We start from the raw sequence: 21,566 nt of genomic DNA, 5'->3' as shown, positions 1-21,566 counted from the left end.
TGACCCAAGGCCATTCCAGCAGTTGCAAGTGGAGGAGTGGGGAATCAAACCTGGCTCTCCCAGATAAGAGTCCGTACACTTAACCACTACAACCAAACTGGCACTAGTGGCTTCTCAGTCCCCAAGGGCTGGCAAAGGTTAACCCCTCAGCGCTGGACATTGACGTGTGAGGAGATTGTCCAAACGCTGGCAAACTCAAGGGTCAGCCTCTTCAAAAGTCCTCCCCATGTGGGGAGTCCATTGAATGCCCAGCAAATTCAGACTGCAGTTAATAAATCCTAGCAAAACCTGTGCGTTTTCGTCTGGTGCCTTTCCTGCAGGGTATGGGGAGCAAGTGATTTTGAGCGTCAGTTGTCTGGAAATTAGAGCCAAGAAAAGAAGCTGTGATCCAATGAACGAGAAGGGAGCAGAGGATGTACCAGAAGTTTTAGGGATGAGACTGAGAGTAGATCTGGAGATTGTGGAGGGAAGGAAAGCTTACTTAACAAAACGGCATAGATTCTGCATTACGGGCTTCCAATTCAACTTACTTTGCTGTGGGTCCTTCCTGTTCCTTAAATCAGTCAATTTTATCGGTTGATAAATCTCCAGACATTTTTGTGCCTGTGCATATTAAGTACTGTGAGACCACATGGGTGCCTAGGGTTGCCAAGTCAGTATCGGAAAATACCTGGAGATTTTGGGGGTGCATCAGGGAGAGGGTGGGGTTTGGGGAGGGGAGGGGAGGGGCCTCAGCATGGTGCAATGCTATAGAGACCACCTTTTAAAGCCACCATTTTCTCCAAGGGGAGCTGATCTCTGCCAGCAGGAGATCAGTTGTAAAGGCAGATCTCCAGGCCCCACCGGGAGGCTGGCAACCTTACGGATGCCGCTTCCTAATATGTCCGCCACCCCCAACAGATTATGACTGTATGCAAAATCCCATACCAACTTCCCTTAGAACATGTGCCGCAAAGGATTTTTTAATCCGTGACATTGTTTTCTTGTGCGTTGGCCTCTTTTTCTTATTTTAGACATTCTGCATTGTCGAAATAAAGCCACTGAGTAAAACAATTAAGACAAAAAAAGAAAGCCATTTCCAGCACGGCATCACACGGTGTTTTCTAGAATAATACAACACCCCAGAAGGTATCCGTTATGCACCAGGGATAATTATTGTACCTTTAATTAGCTTGGGGAGGGGGGGGGACACTCATCTAGGTCCAAATATGGCAAGCAAAGTCTGTTACACCAAGTAAATATAGAGGAGGACCTAAATGAGTAACACCAAGGTGGTGGAGGGAACATTCTCCACCAACACAGAACAGATGCAGTACCTTTGAGAACAATGCAATTCTGGGCCAAATTACAAAATATACTGCTGCCTCTCTGTATTTCCCCCACCAGGTTCTCTTTTTATAACCTAAAGAGACTGCAGATTTCAGTGAAGGGATGAAATATCTGTCTATCATGACTGTGCAGTTTTTCACCTTGGCGGGTAAGACAGGGATGCAAGCCTCCAGATAGGACCTGGAGATTCCCTGGTAATATAGTTCCTCTCCAGAATACAGAGATCAGTTCCCCTGGAGAAAAAGGAGGCTTTGGAGGAAGGACTCTGTGCCACTGCACCCCACTGAAGTCCCTGTCCTCCCCAGGCTCCATCTCTAAATCTCCAGGAGTCTCTCAGCCTAGATCTTATGCCCCCATCCCCTGCCAGTGACCAGGGGGACCTGGCAACCCAAGGAAACGATGCCACTGAGGGCCACTGTGGGGCCATAGTTAGCTTGTTGGGGAGCCGAATTCAAGGCAGCCATAAGAACATAAGAGAAGCCATGATGGATCAGGCCAATGGCCCATCCAGTTCAACACTCCATGTCACACAGTGGCCAAAAAACCCCAAGTGCCATCAGGAGATCCACCAGCTGGACTAAAAGCCGTCCCACTGTGCCCCGCCCACCCCAGCACCAAGAATACAGAGCATCACTGCCCCAGACAGACAGTTCCAACAATAAGCTGTGGCTAATAGCCCCTGATGGACCTCTGCTCCGTATGCTTATCCAATCCCCTCTTGAAGCTGTCTATGCTTGTAGCCACCATCACCACTCTGTGGTTGAAGAAGGACTTTTATCAGTTCTAACCCGACTGCTCAGCAATTTCATCGAATGTCCACGAGTTCTCGTATTGTGAGAAAGGGAGAAAAGTCCTCCTTTCTCAGCTTTCTCTATCCCATGCATAACCTTGTAAACCTCTATCATGTCACCCTCAGTCGACGTTTCTCCAAAAATGAAGTTGGGTCAGGGTTGCTAGGCTAAAATACGAGAAACACAGAACAATTTATGCTGCTCTGATAGGGTTGCCAGCTCTGGGCTTGGAAATACTGGGAGATTTTGAGGGCGGAGCCAGGGGGAGGCGGGTTTGTGGAGGAGAGGGAGTTCAGCAGGGTGCAATGCCATAGACTCCACCCTCCAAAGCAGTCATTTTCCCCAAGGGAACCAATCTCTGTTGTAAGAAGAACACCACAGATTTATACCCCTCTCTTCCCTCTGAATCAGAGTCTCAGAGCTGCTTACAATCTCCTATATCTTCTCCCCCCACAACGGACACCCTGTGAGGTGGGTGGGGCTGAGAGAGCTCTCCCAGCAGCTGCCCTTTCAAGGACAACTCCTGTGAGAGCTATGGCTAAGGCCATTCCAGCAGCTGCAAGTGGAGGAGTGGGGAATCAAACCCGGTTCTCCCAGATAAGAGTCCGCGCACTTAAACACTACGCCAAACTGGCTCTCTATTCGATGGGGTTGTCTGGAGATCAACTGCAATACCAGATCCCCAGGCCCTTTCTGGCTTTACAGATTTCTTAAAATTGCCTTTTCAGAGCCACTGGAGGAAAGACGGTCACCCTAACATGGCCTACTTTCGCCTCCATCCTAACTCAGGTTGTCTTAGAGGCACTGATGCTCAGCTGCTGGTTGCCATAGCTACCAGAGTAAAGGCTCGTGAGAAGGACTGCAGGGCTGCAGCATTCAAAGCCCCATTGGCTACCCAGAGACAGGCAGGCTGAGTTGCCTAGCAACGAGCTTGCTAGACAACGAAGAAACTTAGGAAGGAGAAAGCCAGCACCACCTACAAACAAGCAGCACTGAAACCTGAGGGGCAAAGCAAGATTTCCCAAGCAAGCCCCTCCTCTTCTTTTTTTTACAACAAGCGAGGCCTGGCAAATAGGGTTGCCAGGTCCAACTCAGGAAATATCTGGGGACTTTGGGGGTGGAGCTAGGAGACTTTGGGGGGTGGAGCCACTTGCATGCCATGCAATTTGTGAAAAGCTCATGCTAGTATTGCAGACTAACCATACAGTGACTGGATTACCACCTCACTCAGCCAGTTTGCTTCCTCAAAAATAATCTGGGAAATTTCTAGTATGACCCTTTCCCCTTGGTTCCTCTGAGTAGAACCATCTCCATTTTCAAAGTTTAGTCACCGAGCATGTTTCTTTGCCTGAATACATAGCCACTTTGGTGTAGTGGTTAAGTGTGCAGACTCTTATCTGGGATAACTGTGTTTGATTCCCCACTCCTCCACTTGCACCTGCTGGAATGGCCTTGGGTCAGCAATATATCTCGCAGGAGTTGTCCTTGAAAGGGCAGCTTCTGAGAGAGTTCTCTCAGCCCCACCTACTTCACTGGCAGTGTTCCCTCTAAGCTGAGTTAGCGTGAGCTACCTCACAGTTTTTTTTAACTTCCAGCTCACACATTTTTGTCCTAGCTAGGGAAGGATGACCGCAGAGCATTATAACTTACGGCGGTTGCTCACAACTTTAATGCCAGTAGCTCACAACTTTAGTATCACTAGGTCACAAAGAATTTTTGCTTACAAGACTCTGCAGCTTAGAGGGAACATCGCTCACAGGATGTCTGTTGTGGGGAGGGGAAGGGAAAGGAGATTTGTAAGCCGCTCTGAGACTCCTTTAGCTAGCGAAGGGTGGGGTATAAATCCAATCTCTTCTTCTTCTCCACCCCCCAAAAAAACTTACACATGGGAAGGGTCCATAACTGCCTTCCACTCAAAGCCAGGGCCAGCCCTAGACTGTCTGGCACCCTAGGCAAGACTAATCTTGCACCCCCTCCCCTGCACTGATAACATCACCAAGTCACATGGAGGGCACCCAATTTGGTGCCTCCAAAAGGCCGGCACCCTACGCAATCACCTAGGTCGCCTAGCGGCAGAGATGGCCCTGCTCAAAGCTTCAGATCTAACCATTCACAGCCATCTGCTGGCAACATGCAGCATACGACAGCTCTCGTATCACCAACGCACAGATGCTACTCAACACTTAAAAGTGGCAAGGGCACGAGACAGGAAAGCGCACCGCAGAAAGCAACTTCTTTTACAGCCAGCCGAGGGAAATGCAATTAAAACGTTCACCACTGCAGACAGCACTAAAAAAGAGCTATGGGGGGAGGGAATCAAAGGAAGGCGTCTCGAAGACGATGGGGCAGAAAGGTCACGATGCAAGGGGGAAAAAATCTATTTTTAGGACTGCTTCTGTCTGGTGCAGGTGTTACATAAAAGGTGATGCAGAGGCTGAGAAAAAGTGACTTCATGCAGATGAGCCGTTGTATAATTAACGAGGCTCTGATACCACAGGAGCGGAGAGAAAGCACAGCTGGTGGACCCTGGGCTTGCGGCTCAGGGGCTTTCCAATGCCTGAACTTTCATTAAAATAAAAAAGCAAGTCTCTAGTCCTTATGATATGAAGATGTGTGGAAGTTTGTCATCAACACCTATTTAAGTTTCTAAAGACAAGAAGGATAGCTAGCACATTCAGAAGCAGTATATGTAGGAGGGGGCAGCTTTAATTACCTGTGTAGCTCCTTACTCCTGACATCCCGTTCCTCTTCATTAGCCAAATGACAATTATCCAGTTGACAAAACAACAGAACTCACCCAAAATGATGCAAATTTGCACATATCATAGAACAGGGGTGGCCAAACTGCGGTTCAGGAGCAATGTTCCCTCTAAGCTGCAGAGTTTTGTGAGAAAAAATTCGATTTTGTGAGCTGCTGGCATTGAAGTTGTGAGCTACTGCATCAATTAGCTTGCTCTGGGGCCATTTTTCCTGAGGTAAAACAAAAACGTGTGAGCCAGAGGCTAAAAAACGGTGAGTTGGCTCACACTAACTCACCTTAGAAGGAAACACTGCTTGGGAGCCACTTGTGGGGTGGTGGAGCCCGAAAAAGGTGAGGTTTGGGGAAGGGAAGGACTTCCATAGGATATAACGCTAGGGTCCCCTTGCAAAGCCACCATTTTCTCTAGATGAACAGAGCTCACCGGAGATTAGTTATCATCCTGAGAGATCTCCAGCAGTTACCTTGAGGTTAAACCAAACCTATGATGGGATCTGTGTTAGTTCAAGGCAATGAAAAGACCACTGTTTAGAATAATTAACAAATTTCAGACACAAAAAGGAGAGCCCGATGATTTGACTGTGAAAGCTAAGAACTGTTATGTCCAGTACTTCACCCCGCCCCCCCCCCATAGGAGTCCAGTATGGAGCCTGGAGTCAGCTTGTAGCTTGTTGCGCCGTTTCCGATCTCTTTATCAAAGAGGGGTGGGTCTGAAGTCCTTTCCAACCTTCACATCATAAGAGTATACGATAGCTCACACAAGCACACAGATTCTTCTAAGGGCATGACACTTTACTATACAAGCACTTTCTCTGCACTAAGCGCTTTGAGGATGGAATCAGTTTCTGTAAAATATTGTACGTGTGCTTAGATGCATTTAGTTATAAAATGTTACTGATTATCTCACCCAGTTGAAATAGTATATGAATGTAGTGTGTGGAAACCACATTATTTAGAAAAAGTTTTGTATTCAATAATTTTTTGGATTTGAGTTATATTATTTTCGTTATTGTATCACGGTTTTTTTTCCTGTTTTCAACCTTTCTGTGATTCTCCTTATCAGTATTGAACTTCAGAAATCCAAGCAGTACTCAAACTACAGGACCGACCAACAAAGTATTTCAAAAGGGATTTATTAGGCAGAAAATAGAGAATCTACACAAGGACAACTTTTTGCTCCCTTCCAGCTGCTGCATTGCTAGTGGGGGGGGGGGGGGGAGAGCAGGGGAGAAAGTGCAAAAATGTTTAACATAGACCCACAAAGACGAGAAGCAAAGAAAATCCAGGCTCGGTGGGTAGATAGTCAACACGTGTGCATGCCTTTCTTTGAGAAAGGTCCAACTGGAGAACTTGCGAGACAAGCACAAGAATTTGCAAATATTTAAAAGCCCAGCTTAACTGTGCTTCTAGGAATTACAGTCTAGAGCAGGGATGGTAAAACTTGCTTAACGTAAGGGCTGCATAGAATAAACGTCAGAAGTTTGAGAGCTGCAAGACATCAACATCATAGGAAGGAAGGAAGATGGGGAGGGAGAGGTAGAAAGAAAGCGACTTTAACTTTAAATGCATTGTCCAAGCTGCCAGCTGGCTTGGCTTGGAGAAGTGATTTAAAGAGAGAAATGCCTTCTCCAAGCCAGCCGATGAGGCAGCGGGGGCTCTGAGAGCCATACCATATGTGTAAAAGAGCCACATGTGGCTCCCGAGCCACGGTTTGGCCACTCCTGGTCTAGAGCGAGCCACAAATGTTCATCTGGATACCATGCCAGATAGCTTCTGACAATCTCAAACTGGATAAAGATTGTGAATAAGAACATAAAATCCCCCATAACCTAGTTCCTTTATCCGTCACCTGCTCTCCCACAACTCTAAGGTTTCAACCCACCTTACAATTTCTTCTGTAATTATTTACAATGCAGCTTCTGGAATTGCTTTCTCAAGGAGATGAACAGCATGGGCGGGGGGGGGGGGGTTAATCGTCACCTACCCTGCGTTTTTTTCTTACTGAAGAAAAAGCAGTTCGATCGGGAATTTGATGTATGTAGATAGGAATAGTCCAATTAATCCAAACAAGCCAAATCGTCTAGTGCAGAAGATAATTTGGTCCTTCAAAACACAATTAAAAAATTAAAACAACAGAGCAGTTGAATGAATCTGTTTATCCATCACCACTCTGCGTCTTGGCATACTCAAGAAGGAAGCAGTCGATTAAGTAAATGATGTTTGCGGTTAAACCAACTTACTATATGGCTCTGAAATTTTATTCTATGCAGATGCACTGGTGGCTCTTTCCCTGTGTGTCAATCTCAACTGATCTTTGATTGCAACAAATAAAGATGGATTGATTTGGGAGGGGGACTCAACAACCATGGGACACTGCCTGGGTTTTCGGGGCCCCAAGCGGAAGTCTTTCACAGCACTTATTTTGCAATCATTTATGCGAAGATGTGAGGAATTGAATCCAGGACCTTCTGCATGCAAAACAGTGAGAACCAGGCCAGTTCCCAAGCTGTTTTCACCTCTGCCGGAGAACACGTACAACTACCCACATTTCTTTCTCCAGCTGGGAGAAAGGTGATCAGGAATAACCGATTTCTTTTTCCAGCCAGAAAACGGCAGGCAGAGAATTCTCCTTGTGAGACAAAGTGACCGGCAGGTTGTAGCTGTGAAATTAAGAATGAAGAAATCCTAAAGACGTGGCTGAGGTCTAAGTGGCATTCCCTTAAACGCTGCCAGTTCCACGGCTGTGTCTAAGACCACCCCGCTGTCAGAGAAAGGCCGAGGCCGCCCACAGCGAAACCGCGTAGATGTTTCTGGGAAAAGCATCTCAACGGAAGCGTGTTGTCGGCAAAAGTCCTGAAGTCCAGTTCATTTGCCTTTCTTTCCATCCGTGGCCCAGACAGCTGTAAGAAAGAAGAGGGATGTTGGATGAGGCCGATGAGATACGGGCAGAAGCAGAAAAAATGGTTCCCATTTATGGAGTCTATTTCAGCTTGTGATATCCTGCCAGGCAACCTAACTTAGAGATGAATTCTCTCTCTTTAAATCTTTAAATCATATATGTATATGTCAGTCCCACTTGTATCTTGCTTAGTTACTTGTTTTTTAAAAAATATATATTATTAATTTTATTGGATTTGGGATGATATCAGACAGTACTTTCATGTCATGATTGAATAATGTTTTGAATATCAAACCTTGGTCACAGGAAATGGATATTTACTCTTGAAGTCATTGCCATACTGAGTTTTCTAGTTGTATAGTATAAGGTTTATTGCGCTTAAATATTGCTTAAATGATTCCTCAGGGCATGTATCATTAGTAAAGTTTGCAATAAAAAAAGTTAAGAGAGAGAGAGAGAGAGACGGGCAGAAACAAGATCTGAAAGCACTCAGGTAGCAAGACCTTCCGCTAGACAGATAAGGCAATCTTATTTTCGGAACTTCCGGATCGCTCAACAACTTCGCAGCTCGGCTCAGAATAAAACTGCACGACGTGCGTAAACAACACATAAAGAAAAGGACGTGTCACTTAAGGACGCTGTATTTCTTTCTCCCCGCCCGTACATACAAAAGAGAACCCTGAAAGCCAGTTGTTCATGCATTTTAGTTATAAAAGGGCAGATACATAAACCCTTCACGTGCACGGTTAGAACGCTGATGCAAGCAGAGTCTCAAAGCTTCCTGAGAAATTCACAACGCAAGACGGTAACATCACAACAAAAGAAGCTGAGGCGAAGAGATCGAGATGCAAATTCAGATGTGACTTGTGTGAATGTCACCTGGCCGGCAAATTCATGACGTGTCCCTTCTGCAAATCACTCTCAGACCTGGACTCCCGCCTTCTACCTGCAATTTGGAGATCAACCTGACCTACCTTACACAGAAGGTTTTTGACACTTCAAATGTATTATCAGGGCATTTTTGTGTAGCAGGGACTCCTTTGCATATTAGGCCGCATACCCCTGATGTAGTCAGTTCTCCTGGAGCTTACAATAGGCCCTGTACTAAAAGCCCTGTCAGCTCTTGGAGGATTGGCTATAGCAGAAGAAGACGACGACTGCAGATTTATATCCCGCCCTTCTCTCTGAATCAGAGCCTCAGAGTGGTTTACCATCTCCCGTATCTTCTCCCCCTACAACAGACACACTGTGAGGTGGGTGGGGCTGAGAGGGCTCTCACACCAGCTGCCCTTTCAAGGACAACTCCTGCAAGAGCTGTGGCTGACCCAAGGCCATTCCAGCAGCTGCAAGTGGAGGAATGGGGAATAAAACCCCGTTCTCCCAGATAAGAGTCCGCACACACCAGGGGCATGTGGCCTAATATGCAAAGGAGTCCCTGCTACAAAAAAAGCCCTGTGTGTTATCCCTGTGTGTTATCATGTAATTATTGATCATCCTGGAACAGTATAGGCAGAGCTTTGGGCTAGGATCTGGGAGAGACCCAGGTTTGAATCCCAGCTCTGCCAAGGAAACTCAGCTAGGTGGTCCCGGGCCAGTCACTTTCTCTCAGCCTGACCTGCCTCACAGGGTTGTTGAGAAGATAAAATGATAAAACATATGTCACCCTGAAGTAAAAATGGATAAACTATATATGGGGGGTGGGGGGGCAGGAAACTCTGCTGTCTGTATTTGGAGAATACAACAAAAAATGCAAGCTAGTGACCAATTTATTAAGAAGTATATAGAAACCAGTCCACATGTCCAAAACATGTACATTCAAGTCCCAAAGTAGTGTGGTGACAAGCCAAGAAGCCTCATATTGAGCTGTAGCCAATGTGAAATTGCTGCTGGAGACGCTCCGCGTCCCTCTTTTTTGAAAATTGTGTAAAGAATCTATATAATTGAATCAATACTAGTCCCAGGTCTGATGAAGACTGGAAAGAAACAAGTACTTAATCGATTGGCTTGTCACCACGCTACTTTGGGACTTGAATGTACATTTCATTTGCATTTTTGTTGTATTATCCATTATAGTGACCTCTCTCGGATTGTATTCTAGTCTGTATTTGGAGGGCAGAAGAGCCTATTTGTGACTTTAAACTAACACCTGGATTTGAATTTGAGGATACTCAAGTGCCTCTGTACTTAAGACTCTTTGAATAAGGAGTGCAAGCAGGTCTTATACTGCATGCTTCCAGGCAGCTTGTTTGGGATGCAGAATGATGCAGTAACCTGCTCTCATCAGGCCTTGGAACGAAACAGGGTCAGTACTTGGAAGGGTGACCACCACCAAGCAAGACTCTGCAGAGGAAGGCAGAGGCAAACCACCTCTGCTTCTCCCTTGCCTTAAAAGCCCCTTGCTTGAAAGACGCAATTAGATCCCAGTAGGCAGCCGTGTTGGTCTGAAGCAATAGAACAAAGCAGTAGACAAGTGCACCTTTAAGACCAACTACGTTTTATTCAGAATGTAAACTCTTAAGCAGACTTCATACGAAAGCTTACATTCTGAATAAAACTTAGTTGGTCTTAAAGGTGAACTTGTCTACTGCTTTGTTTTAAAGATGCAAGTCTTTCACCTCCCAATGCATTTTGGATGCCAGTCTGAGTTAGGCAGGGCTTTTTTTTTTCGTAGCAGGTCCTCTTTTGCGTATTAGGCCACTCCTCCCCGACGTAGCCAATCCTCCTGGAGCTTCCAGGGCTCTTAGTTCAGGGCCTACTGTAAGCTCCAGGAGGACTGGCTACATCAGGGGTGTGTGGCCTAATACGCAAAGGAGTTCCTGCTACAAAAAAAAAAAGCCCTGGAGTCAGGAATAAACTCTCCAAGACGGGACAGTCGATGCATCCCATTTCTCCAGCCGTAGCCGTGCCAGAAGGTACCTATTAACCTCCGGGCACGAGCGTTCCCTTGGAAGATAAAGCAAAGAGCCCGATGTTCACCCTCTGCAGCTGCCATGCACAGCTCAGGCACCGAGACGTTCCAGCGGCAAGACACCCCGCCCCCGAGGAATACAACGCGACACAAACTCTCACCCCACTCTGCTTCCGACACGGGGCCCTCGCTTAGCTCTCTAAATCCCCCAGAGAGCGGGAAAGGAACGTCACCTAGAGCTTAGAAGAGTGTGAGGCAATACCCAACAGAGAGGGGAAGTCGTTCGGGGTGGTCAGCCAGCTGCCCCCGTCCACCACCAGGGTCGTGCCGGTCACATAAGAGGCCAAAGGGCTTGCCAAGTACAGCACGCTGTGGGCGATCTCCGTCTTGTTGCCCATGCGCAGGAGAGGGATGGTTTGGTAGAGGCCGCTCGACTCGGCGTGACGCCCGCCTGAGAGGGGGAGAAAGGGATCAGAAGACGGAGTGGCTGCGGAGGATCAGCATGGCTGATATCATATCAGCGCACACGCACACATATAAAATATATGACATGGTAACTTAATAAACCACTATAACAACCTACTCAACTTATTCTACTCTTGGGTCATAATATATTTTCATTTTTATCCCGTCTTATCAATAATAAAATCAAACCTGAATAGCCTCTTTGTGTATAATTTTAACATAACAGTTTGTTGTGATAAAAATCATACAAAAGATAATATTCTTAATATTTCCTATAAGAACTGTCATGTAATAGAAACCATTCAAATAGATAGCTACAAAGATTAGTAAGCAGGGCTTTTTTTGTAGCAGGAACGCCTTTGCATATTAGTCCACACACCCCTGATGTAGTCAATCTTCCAACAGCTTACTGTGCTCTTCTTGCAGGGCCTACTGTAAGCTCTAGGATGATTGGCTGCATCAGGGGTGTGCGGCCTAATATGTAAAAGAGTTCCTGCTACCAAAAAAAGGCCTGAATAAGCATAAAAAGCTCCCCAGTTGTTTTCAGATGTATCTTTTGGCCTTCAATTAATGTGATGTGTCAGTTTTGCCATAGTTACCCATTCTTGCATTTTGCTGTTCATCTTTATGATAGTTTGGTGCAGTGGTTAAGCGTGTGGACTCTTATCTGGGAGAACCAGGTTTGATTTCCCACTACTCCACTTGCACCTGCTGGAATGGCCTTGGGTCAGCCAGAGCTCTGGCAGAGGTTGTCCTTGAAAGGGCAGCTGCTGTGAGAGCCCTCTCAGCCCCACCCACCTCACAGGGTGTCTGTTGTGGGGGGAGAAGATATAGGAGATTGTAAGCCGCTCTGAGTCTCTGATTCAGAGAGAAGGGCGGGGTATAAATCTGCCATTCTTCTTCTTCTAGTTCCGCTCTGGTGGTGGGCACAAGGTCACTCAGCAAGATTCCATGGTGGAAGTGGGAATTCAAACCTAGGCCTCCAGGATCCCAGTTCAACACTTTATACTAGGGGTGGACAAACTGTGATTTGGGAGCCACATGTGGCTCTTTCACACATATTGTGTGGCTCTCGAAGCCCCTACTGCCCCACTGGCCAACTTGGAGAAGGCATTTCTCTCTTTAAACCACTTCTCCAAGCCAAGCCAGCCAGCAGCTTAGAGAATGCATTAAAGTTGCTTTCTTTCCACCTCCCCCATCTATTTGCTTCCTTCCTTCTTGTCTTGCAGCTCTCAAACATCTGACATTCATATCTTGTGGCTCTCAAACATCTGACATTTATTCTATGTGGCTCCTACATTAAGCAAGTTTGGCCACCTCTGCTCTATACACTAGGCCAGGGGTATCAAACACAAGGCCCGGAGGTCAAAACCCAGCCCACGTGCAACTGGTATATATGGAAATGTAAGGTACTCTCCCTTTTATGGTATCCCTTGGGGAAAACACTTAGTCTTGCATATAGTGAAATACATTTATTGGGTTTCCCAGTAAATCAGTTGCTTTCATTGCTAGGAATCAATTGTTTTTGTTTGTATTTTGAGTAAAAAAATAATAATATTGTTAATGGGGTTTGCCTGTATCTTTATAAAGTTTATATCTCCAGTACTTAATGTACATTTCACAGTGCACATGGCCCGGTCTGGCCCAACAAAGTGACTCATATTCAGATCCAGCCCTCATAACGAATGAGTTTGACACCTCTACACGAGGCCATTCTGGCTCACTCATCCAATAATAATTTTTTAAAAACCCAGAAAGCTCAATATCTACTACTCAACGCCTCCAACTACTTACCCAAACGCCGGAAGCCCTCTGTGCCTGTAATGGGGCCCGGGGCCAGGCTGTTCACTCGGATTCTGTTGGGTCCCCATTCGACAGCCAGATGTTTGGTCATTGCATCTGCAGGGAAAGAGGCAGACAGATTTGGGAGGAGGAGCTAAAAAGGACTGAGCCGGATAGGACCGGAACCCCAGTGCTCCCAAACTCATAACAACATCTGCTTCACCAAATAACAATTATTATTGTTTGGCACTTCATTGTATCTAAGGAAAAAGAAGACAACTGTAGATTTATACCCCATCCTTCTCTCTGAATCAGAGTCTCAGAGTGGCTTACAATCTCCTTTATCTTCTTCCCCCACAACAGACACCCTGTGAGGTGGGTGAATCTGAGAGAGCTCTCCCAGAAGCTGCCCTTTCACGAACAACCTCTGCCAGAGCTATGGCTGACCCAAGACCATTTCAGCAGGTACATTAAAGTTGTGAGCTAGTGCCATAAGTTACAGTGCTCTGCGGTCATCCTTTCTGAGCTAGGACAAAAATGTGTGAGGTGGAGGCTAAAAAATCTGTGAGCTAGCTCACACTAACTCGGCTTAGAGGGAACACTGCCTGTGAGGTAGGTGGGGCTGAGAGAGCTCTCCCAGAAGCTTCCCTTTCAAGAACAACCTCTGCGAGAGCTATGGCTGACCCAAAGCCATTCCAGCAGGTGCAAGTGGAATAGTGGGGAATCAAACCCGGTTCTCCCAGATAGGAGTCCGCACACTTAACCACTCCACCAAACTGGAAGCGTGCCTGCACACAAAAGTGCATACCTACAATAAACTTTTGTTGGTCTTATAGGTACCGCTGGACTCAATATTTAGTATCAGTTTTGACAGCTGATGCTTCCGTAACTATCAATAACCAATGAAATGGAAAAAAAGAGCATGAAAAAGCCTTTCCTAAATCAGAAAGGCAGACTTCAGCAAATAAATGCGGTATCCACAATAAGAAGTGTCCCTGCTCCTGCTCACTATTAAGAGGCTAAAAGGCTCTGCTGAAACATGGCCACGTGCAAAGGGAAGTAGCAACAGTCAGCACCCACGAGGCTGCAGAAGGCCCAAAGAGAGAGCAGTTTTTGCAAGCATTCATCATACCTACAGCGGCCTTAGCCGTCCCAGCATGCACCTGGAGAGCCTGGCCTCTGTAGCTGAGTGTTGCTGTGATATTCACAATGACTCCACCATGGTCCTAAATCAGTACAAAAAAGAGAGTCAATTTGAGCAACTAACCTGGAGGAATTAACAACAAATCGAGAGGAGTCCAGAAGCAAAACCACAGTTCCGTGTCCCAGAAGACCACGTGATCCATAGGTTTGCCTGCTGAACATCCTATGAAAGAAAGGGAATAATCCAGGAACAATTGCCATAAAATTGCCATAAAAAGGAGGAGGAAGAAGAAGAATTCGGTTTATATCTCGCCCTTCACTCAGAGTCCCAGAGAGCTTATGATCTCCTTTCCTTCCTCTCCCTACAACAGACACCCCAGGAGGTAGGTGGGGCTGAGAGAGCTCTGAGAGAACTGGGACTGCACCAAGGTCACCCAGACAGGAAGAAGAGATTAGATCTATACTCCACCTTTCACTTGGAGTCTCAGAGCAGCTTACAATCTCCTTCCCTCCCTCTCCCCACAACAGACACCCTGTGAGCTAAGTGGGGCTAAGAGAGCTCTCTGAGAACAGCTCTGAAAAAACTTGTGACTGACCCAAGGTCACCCAGCTGGCTGCATGTGGAGGAGTGGGGAAATCAAACCCGGTTCTCCAGATCAGAGTCTGCTACTCTTCACCACTACACCACACTGGCTCTACACTACACCAAAGAGACAGATACCTTCAGGGAACACTCAACCACAAGCCTAGATGTTCTATGGCCCTATTTTTCCACCCAGAATGTGTAAAGCAGAGGATATTTTTATAAAGTGAAAATGGCTATAGTCAGTGTCTTCAGAATCAAACTAAGCAGGGTCAGCCATGGTCAGTACTGGGATGGGAGACCACCAAGGAATACCAGGGCAGGGATGCAGAGGCAGGAAATGGCAAACCACCTCTGATCATCTCTTGCCTTGGAAGCCCCTTGAGGGGTTGTCATAAGTCAGCTGAGAGTCAACGGCACTTAATTGTTCATATTAATACAAAGTCACACTGCCTTGGTCCCAATTGTCTTTGTTCCAGCTTTACTGCCTGTACTTTCCATGTAATGCATTCTCATTTTGTATACAATATGTATTATGCTGGTCTAACTGCACTGTTTTTCACTGTAATCCACCTTGGGTCTTGTCTAGAAAGGTGGACTACAAAGGAAGGGAGGGAGGATTCAGTTGATCCCCTGCTTGGGCAGGGAAGGGTTGCTTACCCGGAGCCACTTATCATACAAGACTTTAGAGACGTTGAACGTGCCCAAAGTGTCTATATCAATCACTGTTTTGTAGGCGTTGAAGGACAGTGAGCTAGCTGGACAGAGGAAGTTACCTGCAGCATCTGGGGAAGAAAACCAGAGATGGAGTCAGGGCTGTTGAGGCCACTAGACAGGTTGCCCTTTGCATCTGCAACAGCTTATCTGCCCTACTATATGAACAAGAAAGCAAGTGGTATGGTGGCAGAACATCCACTTTGCACACAGGTCCCCAGTTCCATATCTTCACTTATCTGCCCTTTTAGAATCTCAGCAGCAGCTGGGAAAAACCCCTCTTGGCTCGACCCCAGAGAGCTACCAGCAATTGATAGAGACACTGCTAGAGACACAATTGCTAGAGACACTGGCAAACTAGGCCCCACTGGTGGACCTCCTGATGGCACTTGAGTTTTCTGTCCACTGTGTGACACAGAGTGTTGGACTGGATGGGCCATTGGCCTGATCCAACATGGTTTCTCTTATGTTCTTATGCTCCCGTTCCTGGAGCACGACGACTTAGCAATGGTGATCCATGCTACGGTCACCTCAAGAATAGATCACTGTAACACTCTCTACATGGGGCTACCCTTGACGCTAACCCGGAGACTACAGCTAGTGCAGAACGCTGCGGCGCGGCTGTTAATGAGACTCCCTTGATGGGAGCACATTCAGCCGGTGCTGAAAGAGATGCACCGGCTTCCTGTTGTGTTCCGAGTTCGTTTCAAGGTGTTGACCTTTAAAGCCCTTTATGGTCAGGGACCTGTCTATCTGAGGGACTGCCTTTCTCCGCATATTCCCCAGAGAGCACTGCATTCAGGGACGAAAAATCTATTGTCCATCCCTGGACCAAAAGAAGCCAGGTTGTGTATGACACGAGCCAGGGCCTTCTCGGTGGCAGCGCCAGAACTCTGGAATGCTCTCCCGGAGGCCATAAGGGCCCTGAGGGATTTGTCTACATTCCGCAGGGCCTGTAAGACCAAATTGTTCCGACAGGCCTTCGACATTTAACCGAGAGAGAGCTGCCACTGGACATCATATAGAGCTCCATGCAGAGTACCGATGGTCACCATCGAACTTTCAGAACCGCTATACTGTACTGTATTAATACAGCACCATGAAATGTTTTAAAGAATTTAAATATGTAATTATGTTTTATATGTTTTATTGGTTTTTAATGCAAGTAATGTGATGTTGTGAGCCGCCCTGAGTCCGCTTGCGGAGAGGGCGGGATATAAGCTTAACGTAATAAATAAATAAATATGTGACACAGAGTGTTGGACTGGATGGGCCATTGGCCTGATCTAACATGGCTTTTCTTATGTTCTTATGTGACTCAGAGTGTTGGACTGGAGGGGCCACTGGCCTGATCCAACATGGCTTCTCTTATGTTCTTATGTGACACAGAGTGTTGGACTGGATGGGCCATTGGCCTGATCCAACATGGCTTCTCTTATGTTCTTATGTGACTCAGAGTGTTGTACTGGATGGGCCATTGGCCTGATCCAACATGGCTTCTCTTATTATGTGACTCAGAGTGTTGGACTGGATGGGCCATTGGCCTGATCCAACATGGCTTCTCTTATGTTCTTATGTGACACAGAGTGTTGGACTGGATGGGCCATTGGCCTGATCTAACATGGCTTCTCTTATGTTCTTATGTGACTCAGAGTGTTGGACTGGATGGGCCACTGGCCTGATCCAACATGGCTTCTCTTATGTGACACAGAGTGTTGGACTGGATGGGCCATTGGCCTGATCCAACATGGCTTCTCTTCTGTTCTTATGTGACACAGAGTGTTGGACTGGATGGGCCATTGGCCTGATCCAACATGGCTTCTCTTATGTTCTCATGAGAACCAACTCAGTCTATGAACAGCATCACACATAGTCCTCCTTGCACTCGCAGAGGCCTTCGCTGTCTGAGAACTCGCAGGGACCCTGTTTTCTGAGCACACATCAGTATCCGTTTTTTCCCCCGGACTTGCTGGTGGCTGCCCAGGACCCCAAATGACAGCCCCTGCCCTCAACCCAACTCACTGTTAACAAGGATATCAATCCTCGAAAACTCTTTCAGGGCCTCATCCACAGCCGACACGATTGCCTGGGGTTGCCTGACGTCGAGGGAGAGGGGTAAGCATCGCTGGCCGGTGGCTGCTGACAGTTTTTGGGAAGCCTGTAAAAGGAAAGAAGGGTTTGACGTGAAAGAATAACACATGCCCCTCCAGCCTTCCCGCCATAAAGATGCCAGACAAGGTGGAAAACATTTTGGGAGTGTTGTTGTTGTTGATATTGGATTTCTATCCCACTCTATACTCTGAATCTCAGAGTGGTCACACTCTCCTTTACCTTCCCCCCACCCAACAGACACTCTGTGAGGTGGGTGAGGCTGAGAGGGAGCTCCTGCGAGAGCTATGGCTGACCCGAGGCCATTCCAGCAGCTGCAAGTGGAGAAGAGGGGAATCAAGCCCGGTCCTCCCAGATATGAGTCCACACACTTAACCACTACACCAAACTGGCTGTTAAAGGATAAGGGAGAATTTCAACACGGTGGCTGTATCCAGAGGAGCCCTTCTTATTTTTACTTCATCATTTGATAGATATACGTTGAAAAACTCCACAGAGGTTTCATTTCCTTTTATTCCTGATTGTCAGCAGCATCAATCACAGATTTTCAGTTTTACCTTGGTTACTTATACGGACTGTAGATCTTAAGACACATTACTCAAAACGTTCTACCCATTGTTTATCAGCTGCTGTGCATCGTTTGGAACTTGCCCAACCCTGTTTTAAAAAAATCTTTATAAACCTTACTGCAACGTCTCACCCACTCACTTCCGTCAGTTTCTGCAGGTTCCTGCTTGCAATGATGGTTTGGCAGCCGTGTCTGCAAAGGAAAACCACCCCAAAATTAGGAACACGTGGATCCTGCATCACACACAAAATGAGGAACACATAGGACCCGCATCACACACAAACCTTCCACCTAAAGGGGAAACCCATTTGCTACTTAAGAGGGGTCATTTTGTAGAAAAATAGGTGGCAGAGCTCATTAACATACCTCATCAGCATACGCACCCCCCCCAGCCAAAAGCAACCTCATGCAAGAAAGGAGAGCCCTGGGCAAGCGAGGCCTGCTTGGGCTGGTGAGAGATCCAGCCAGCCCAAGCAGGCCTCACTCACCTGGGGCTCTCCTGGGCCGCCCCCCACAGTCAAAAGGCCAGCAAGCCACTTGCCGCCCCAAATCACATAAAAATTGGAGAAAGGGTGGCTTGGGCTTCTCCAGGGGTTAATGAGGGCTGCTGGGAGAGTGGCAAAGCCCCTGGTGGCTGGCTGGCTGCCTGCTCTCCTAATCCAGGGATTGTTATGCAGCTGCACCTAATATTCAATGGACAAGGGAGGTGGGGAGGAGGAGGGGGAACCCTCGAAAAGGTTGCGTTGCACTCCTGTGAGCTCCTGCTGAATCTGAGGCCTGCTACTTAAGCTATGGAAACCATCTTTGTCAGACATCTGAAATCTGCTACTTGGAAAAAAGGAAAATTGCTCAAGTAACACAATAATCCAAAACCAGGGATTTCTTAGTACCAGAAAAATTAAGCCAATTTCTCTTCTAGCATATGCATTTCTGGACCAGAACTCAATTCATCATGGTGCTGACCAAGCAGCCTCCATTTCACCAAAGTGTACGTTAGAACAGGAGTGTCAAATGCACAGCCCGTGGGCCTGCCAGTCTGCTGCTTTCTCCCTCTCTCTTGCTTCTTTCCTGTGCCACAGCTTGCTTTATCAGGATTCCTCAATTGCACAGAAGCTACAGAACAAGCCTCTATTTTCCCCATTGGTCGAGGCAGGGCTTTTTTTTGTAACAGGAACACTTTTGCATATTAGATGTATGCAACCTGGTGGAATCAGCTCCCTGTGGAGGTGTGGGCCCTACCGGATTTGTTGCCATTCCAGAGGTTCTGCAAGACGGAGCTCTTCCGCCAGGCCTATGGCCGAGGCAGGCGGACGTCCTTATCGGGTTACACCATCTAACTGGCCTCCCAGCACGGATTGCTGACGATGGGGCCGATATGGCTGACATCTTTTGGACACCTAAGCTGTGACAAGTATGTCTTAATTGATGTGTCCACGTCATCCATGCTGCCTAAATTAAGAAGCCTCATACTGAGCTGCAGCTAATGTAAAATTGCTGTTGGAGATGCTCTGCGCCCCCTTTTTAAAAAATTATGTAAAGAATCTAATATAATTGTATCAATATTGGTTTCAGGTCTGATGAAGACTGGAAAGAAACAAGTACTTAATCGATTGGCTTGTCACCACACTGCTTTGGGACTTGAATGTACATGTTTTGGACATGTGGACTGGTTTCTAGATATTTCTTAGTAAATTGGTCACTAGCTTGCATTTTTTGTTGTGTTATCCATTCTAGTGACCTCTCTCGGCTTGTATTCTAAATTAAATTCTGAGCAAATGGTCTAATTCAGGGGTGGCCAAAGGTAGCTCTCCAGATGTTTTTTGCCTACAACTCCCATCAGCCCCAGCCAGCATGACCAATGGCTGGGGCTGATGGGAGTTGTAGGCAAAAAAACATCTGGAGAGCTACTGTTGGCCACCCCTGGTCTAATTGTTTTAACTCCAAATCTGTTTTAACTGTTCGATTGTTCTATTATTTATCTGTTTGATTGTTTTACTGTTGGTTTTTAATTGTTTTACTATGTTGGAATCTGCCTTGAGCCCATGATGGGAAAGGGCGGACTATAAATTGACAGAAATAAATGTAGCCAATCCTCCTGGAGGAAATTAATCGCACCTCATCAGGACCTCTGCAATGCGGAATCCAATCCCAGAGCCCCCTCCAGTGATGAATGCGACCTTGCCCCTGGAAAAAGAGGAGGAAGGATATTTTCACACAACAGAATCTGCCTGTGACTTTTTGCCATGTACATTCAAAAATGACATTAAGACATCAAGGAAGGAATGGCCAGTCTGCTCCGGCAAATCTTGCACCACCTGCGAGAGGATCAAAGGGTCCCGGTAGCTGCAGGTGAAACCCGCCAACCACTCTGTCGTCTCAGGCAAAGGAGGAGGAGGAGAACTGGATTTATACCCCACCCTTCACTCGGCATCTCAGAGCGGCTTACAATCTCCTTTCCTCCTCCTCTCTGCACAACAGACATTTATTCTTTAAGTTTCCACGAGATTCCAGTCCGTTCTCTGGGAGGTCGGTAGGGCTGAGAGAGTTCTGAGATCTGTCTCAGACCTTTAGAAAAATGTCCTTGGGGGAAAAATTGGAAGAAGATGATATTGAATTTATATCCCGCCTTATACTCTGAATCTCAGAGTCTCAGAGCAGTCACAATCTCCTGTACCTCCCCCACTACCCAGAACAGACACCCTGTGAGGTAGGTGGGGCTGAGAGAGCTCCGACAGAAGCTGCCCTTTCAAGGACAACCTCTGCCAGAGCTATGGCTGACCCAAGGCCATTCCAGCAGGTGCAAGTGGAGGAGTGGGGAATCAAACCCGTTTCTCCCAGATAAGAGTCCGCACACTTAACCACTACACCAAACTTCCTCTGGAGAGGAAAGGTCCCCCCTCCAACAGTTTTACTAGATTTCCACACCTCTAGTGCTGGAACAAGTTTAACTTAAAAGGTTAAATGAAGGGTATTATCCCTATAATAGATTCACAACAGGTTTTTGGCCAGCACAAGAGCGATCTTGGCCACACTCACTTAAGGATGTCCGGGCTGAAGAGGTAGCAATACTCCTGGAGACAGTCGTCCGTGTCCACATCGGGAGGTGGCTCGCACGCAGAGCCTTGCTGGGGCATGGCGGGCTCCATGGAGGGGTCTGCAGAAAAGAAGCCCAACATGGAAAAACAGCCACCTCTTTCAGCCTGTGGCTCCCAAACACCACCAAGGCCATGATGCAGCTGGACTCGCATGCAGCCAGAACAGCTTGAGAAGAGACATCGTCACACGCAGTTGCTTTATACTGAATAAGACCTTCGGTCCATCAAGGTAAGTATTGTCTACTCCAGGGGTGGCCAAACTTGCTTAATGTAAAAACCACATAGAATAAACATCAGATGTTTGAAAGCCACAAAACAGGAAGGAAGGAAGGGAGGGAGGGAGGGAGGGAGGGAGGGGAGGAAAGAAAGCAACTTTAACTTCAAATGCATTCTCTAAGCTGCTGGCTGGCTTGGTTTGAAGT

General features: G+C 46.9%; 1 protein-coding gene across 2 annotated transcripts; it reads right to left on the bottom strand.

Annotated features, from left to right (window-relative positions):
* Positions 1-7,097: 7,097 nt before the first annotated feature.
* Positions 7,098-21,210, bottom strand: DECR2 (2,4-dienoyl-CoA reductase 2). 2 transcript variants are annotated; one of them, XM_060260571.1, is made up of 9 exons: positions 21,086-21,210; positions 20,165-20,233; positions 18,190-18,241; positions 17,395-17,530; positions 15,319-15,443; positions 14,065-14,158; positions 12,945-13,049; positions 10,919-11,136; positions 7,098-7,778 (listed from the first exon to the last, which is right to left on the bottom strand). In XM_060260571.1, the coding sequence occupies exons 1-8, from the start codon at positions 21,193-21,195 to the stop codon at positions 10,919-10,921; spliced, it is 909 nt and encodes a 302-aa protein (XP_060116554.1). In that variant the 5' UTR covers positions 21,196-21,210; the 3' UTR covers positions 7,098-7,778. The 2 variants fall into 2 exon arrangements, with proteins under 2 accessions (XP_060116554.1, XP_060116555.1); XM_060260572.1 differs by having other exon boundaries at positions 7,697-7,778; positions 21,042-21,210.
* Between the last annotated feature and the right edge of the window lie 356 nt (positions 21,211-21,566).

The sequence above is a fragment of the Heteronotia binoei genome, chromosome 20, assembly GCF_032191835.1.
Source record: "Heteronotia binoei isolate CCM8104 ecotype False Entrance Well chromosome 20, APGP_CSIRO_Hbin_v1, whole genome shotgun sequence".
Classification (NCBI taxonomy): Eukaryota; Metazoa; Chordata; class Lepidosauria; order Squamata; family Gekkonidae; genus Heteronotia; species Heteronotia binoei.
Note: the sequence above shows the minus strand (reverse complement) of the source record. Positions and strands in the feature narration are given on the sequence as shown.

What these genes read in the sequence shown, in the direction of transcription:
- DECR2 (XM_060260571.1), bottom strand. Translation starts at nt 21,195, where the DNA reads ATGGAGCCCGCCATGCCCCAGCAAGGCTCTGCGTGCGAGCCACCTCCC. An exon ending in TTCAGCCCGGACATCCTTAA is followed by an intron (nt 20,234 to 21,085) that starts GTGAGTGTGGCC and finishes CTCTTTTTCCAG; the next exon opens with GGGCAAGGTCGCATTCATCA. An exon ending in ATTGCAGAGGTCCTGATGAG is followed by an intron (nt 18,242 to 20,164) that starts GTGCGATTAATT and finishes TTTCCTTTGCAG; the next exon opens with ACACGGCTGCCAAACCATCA.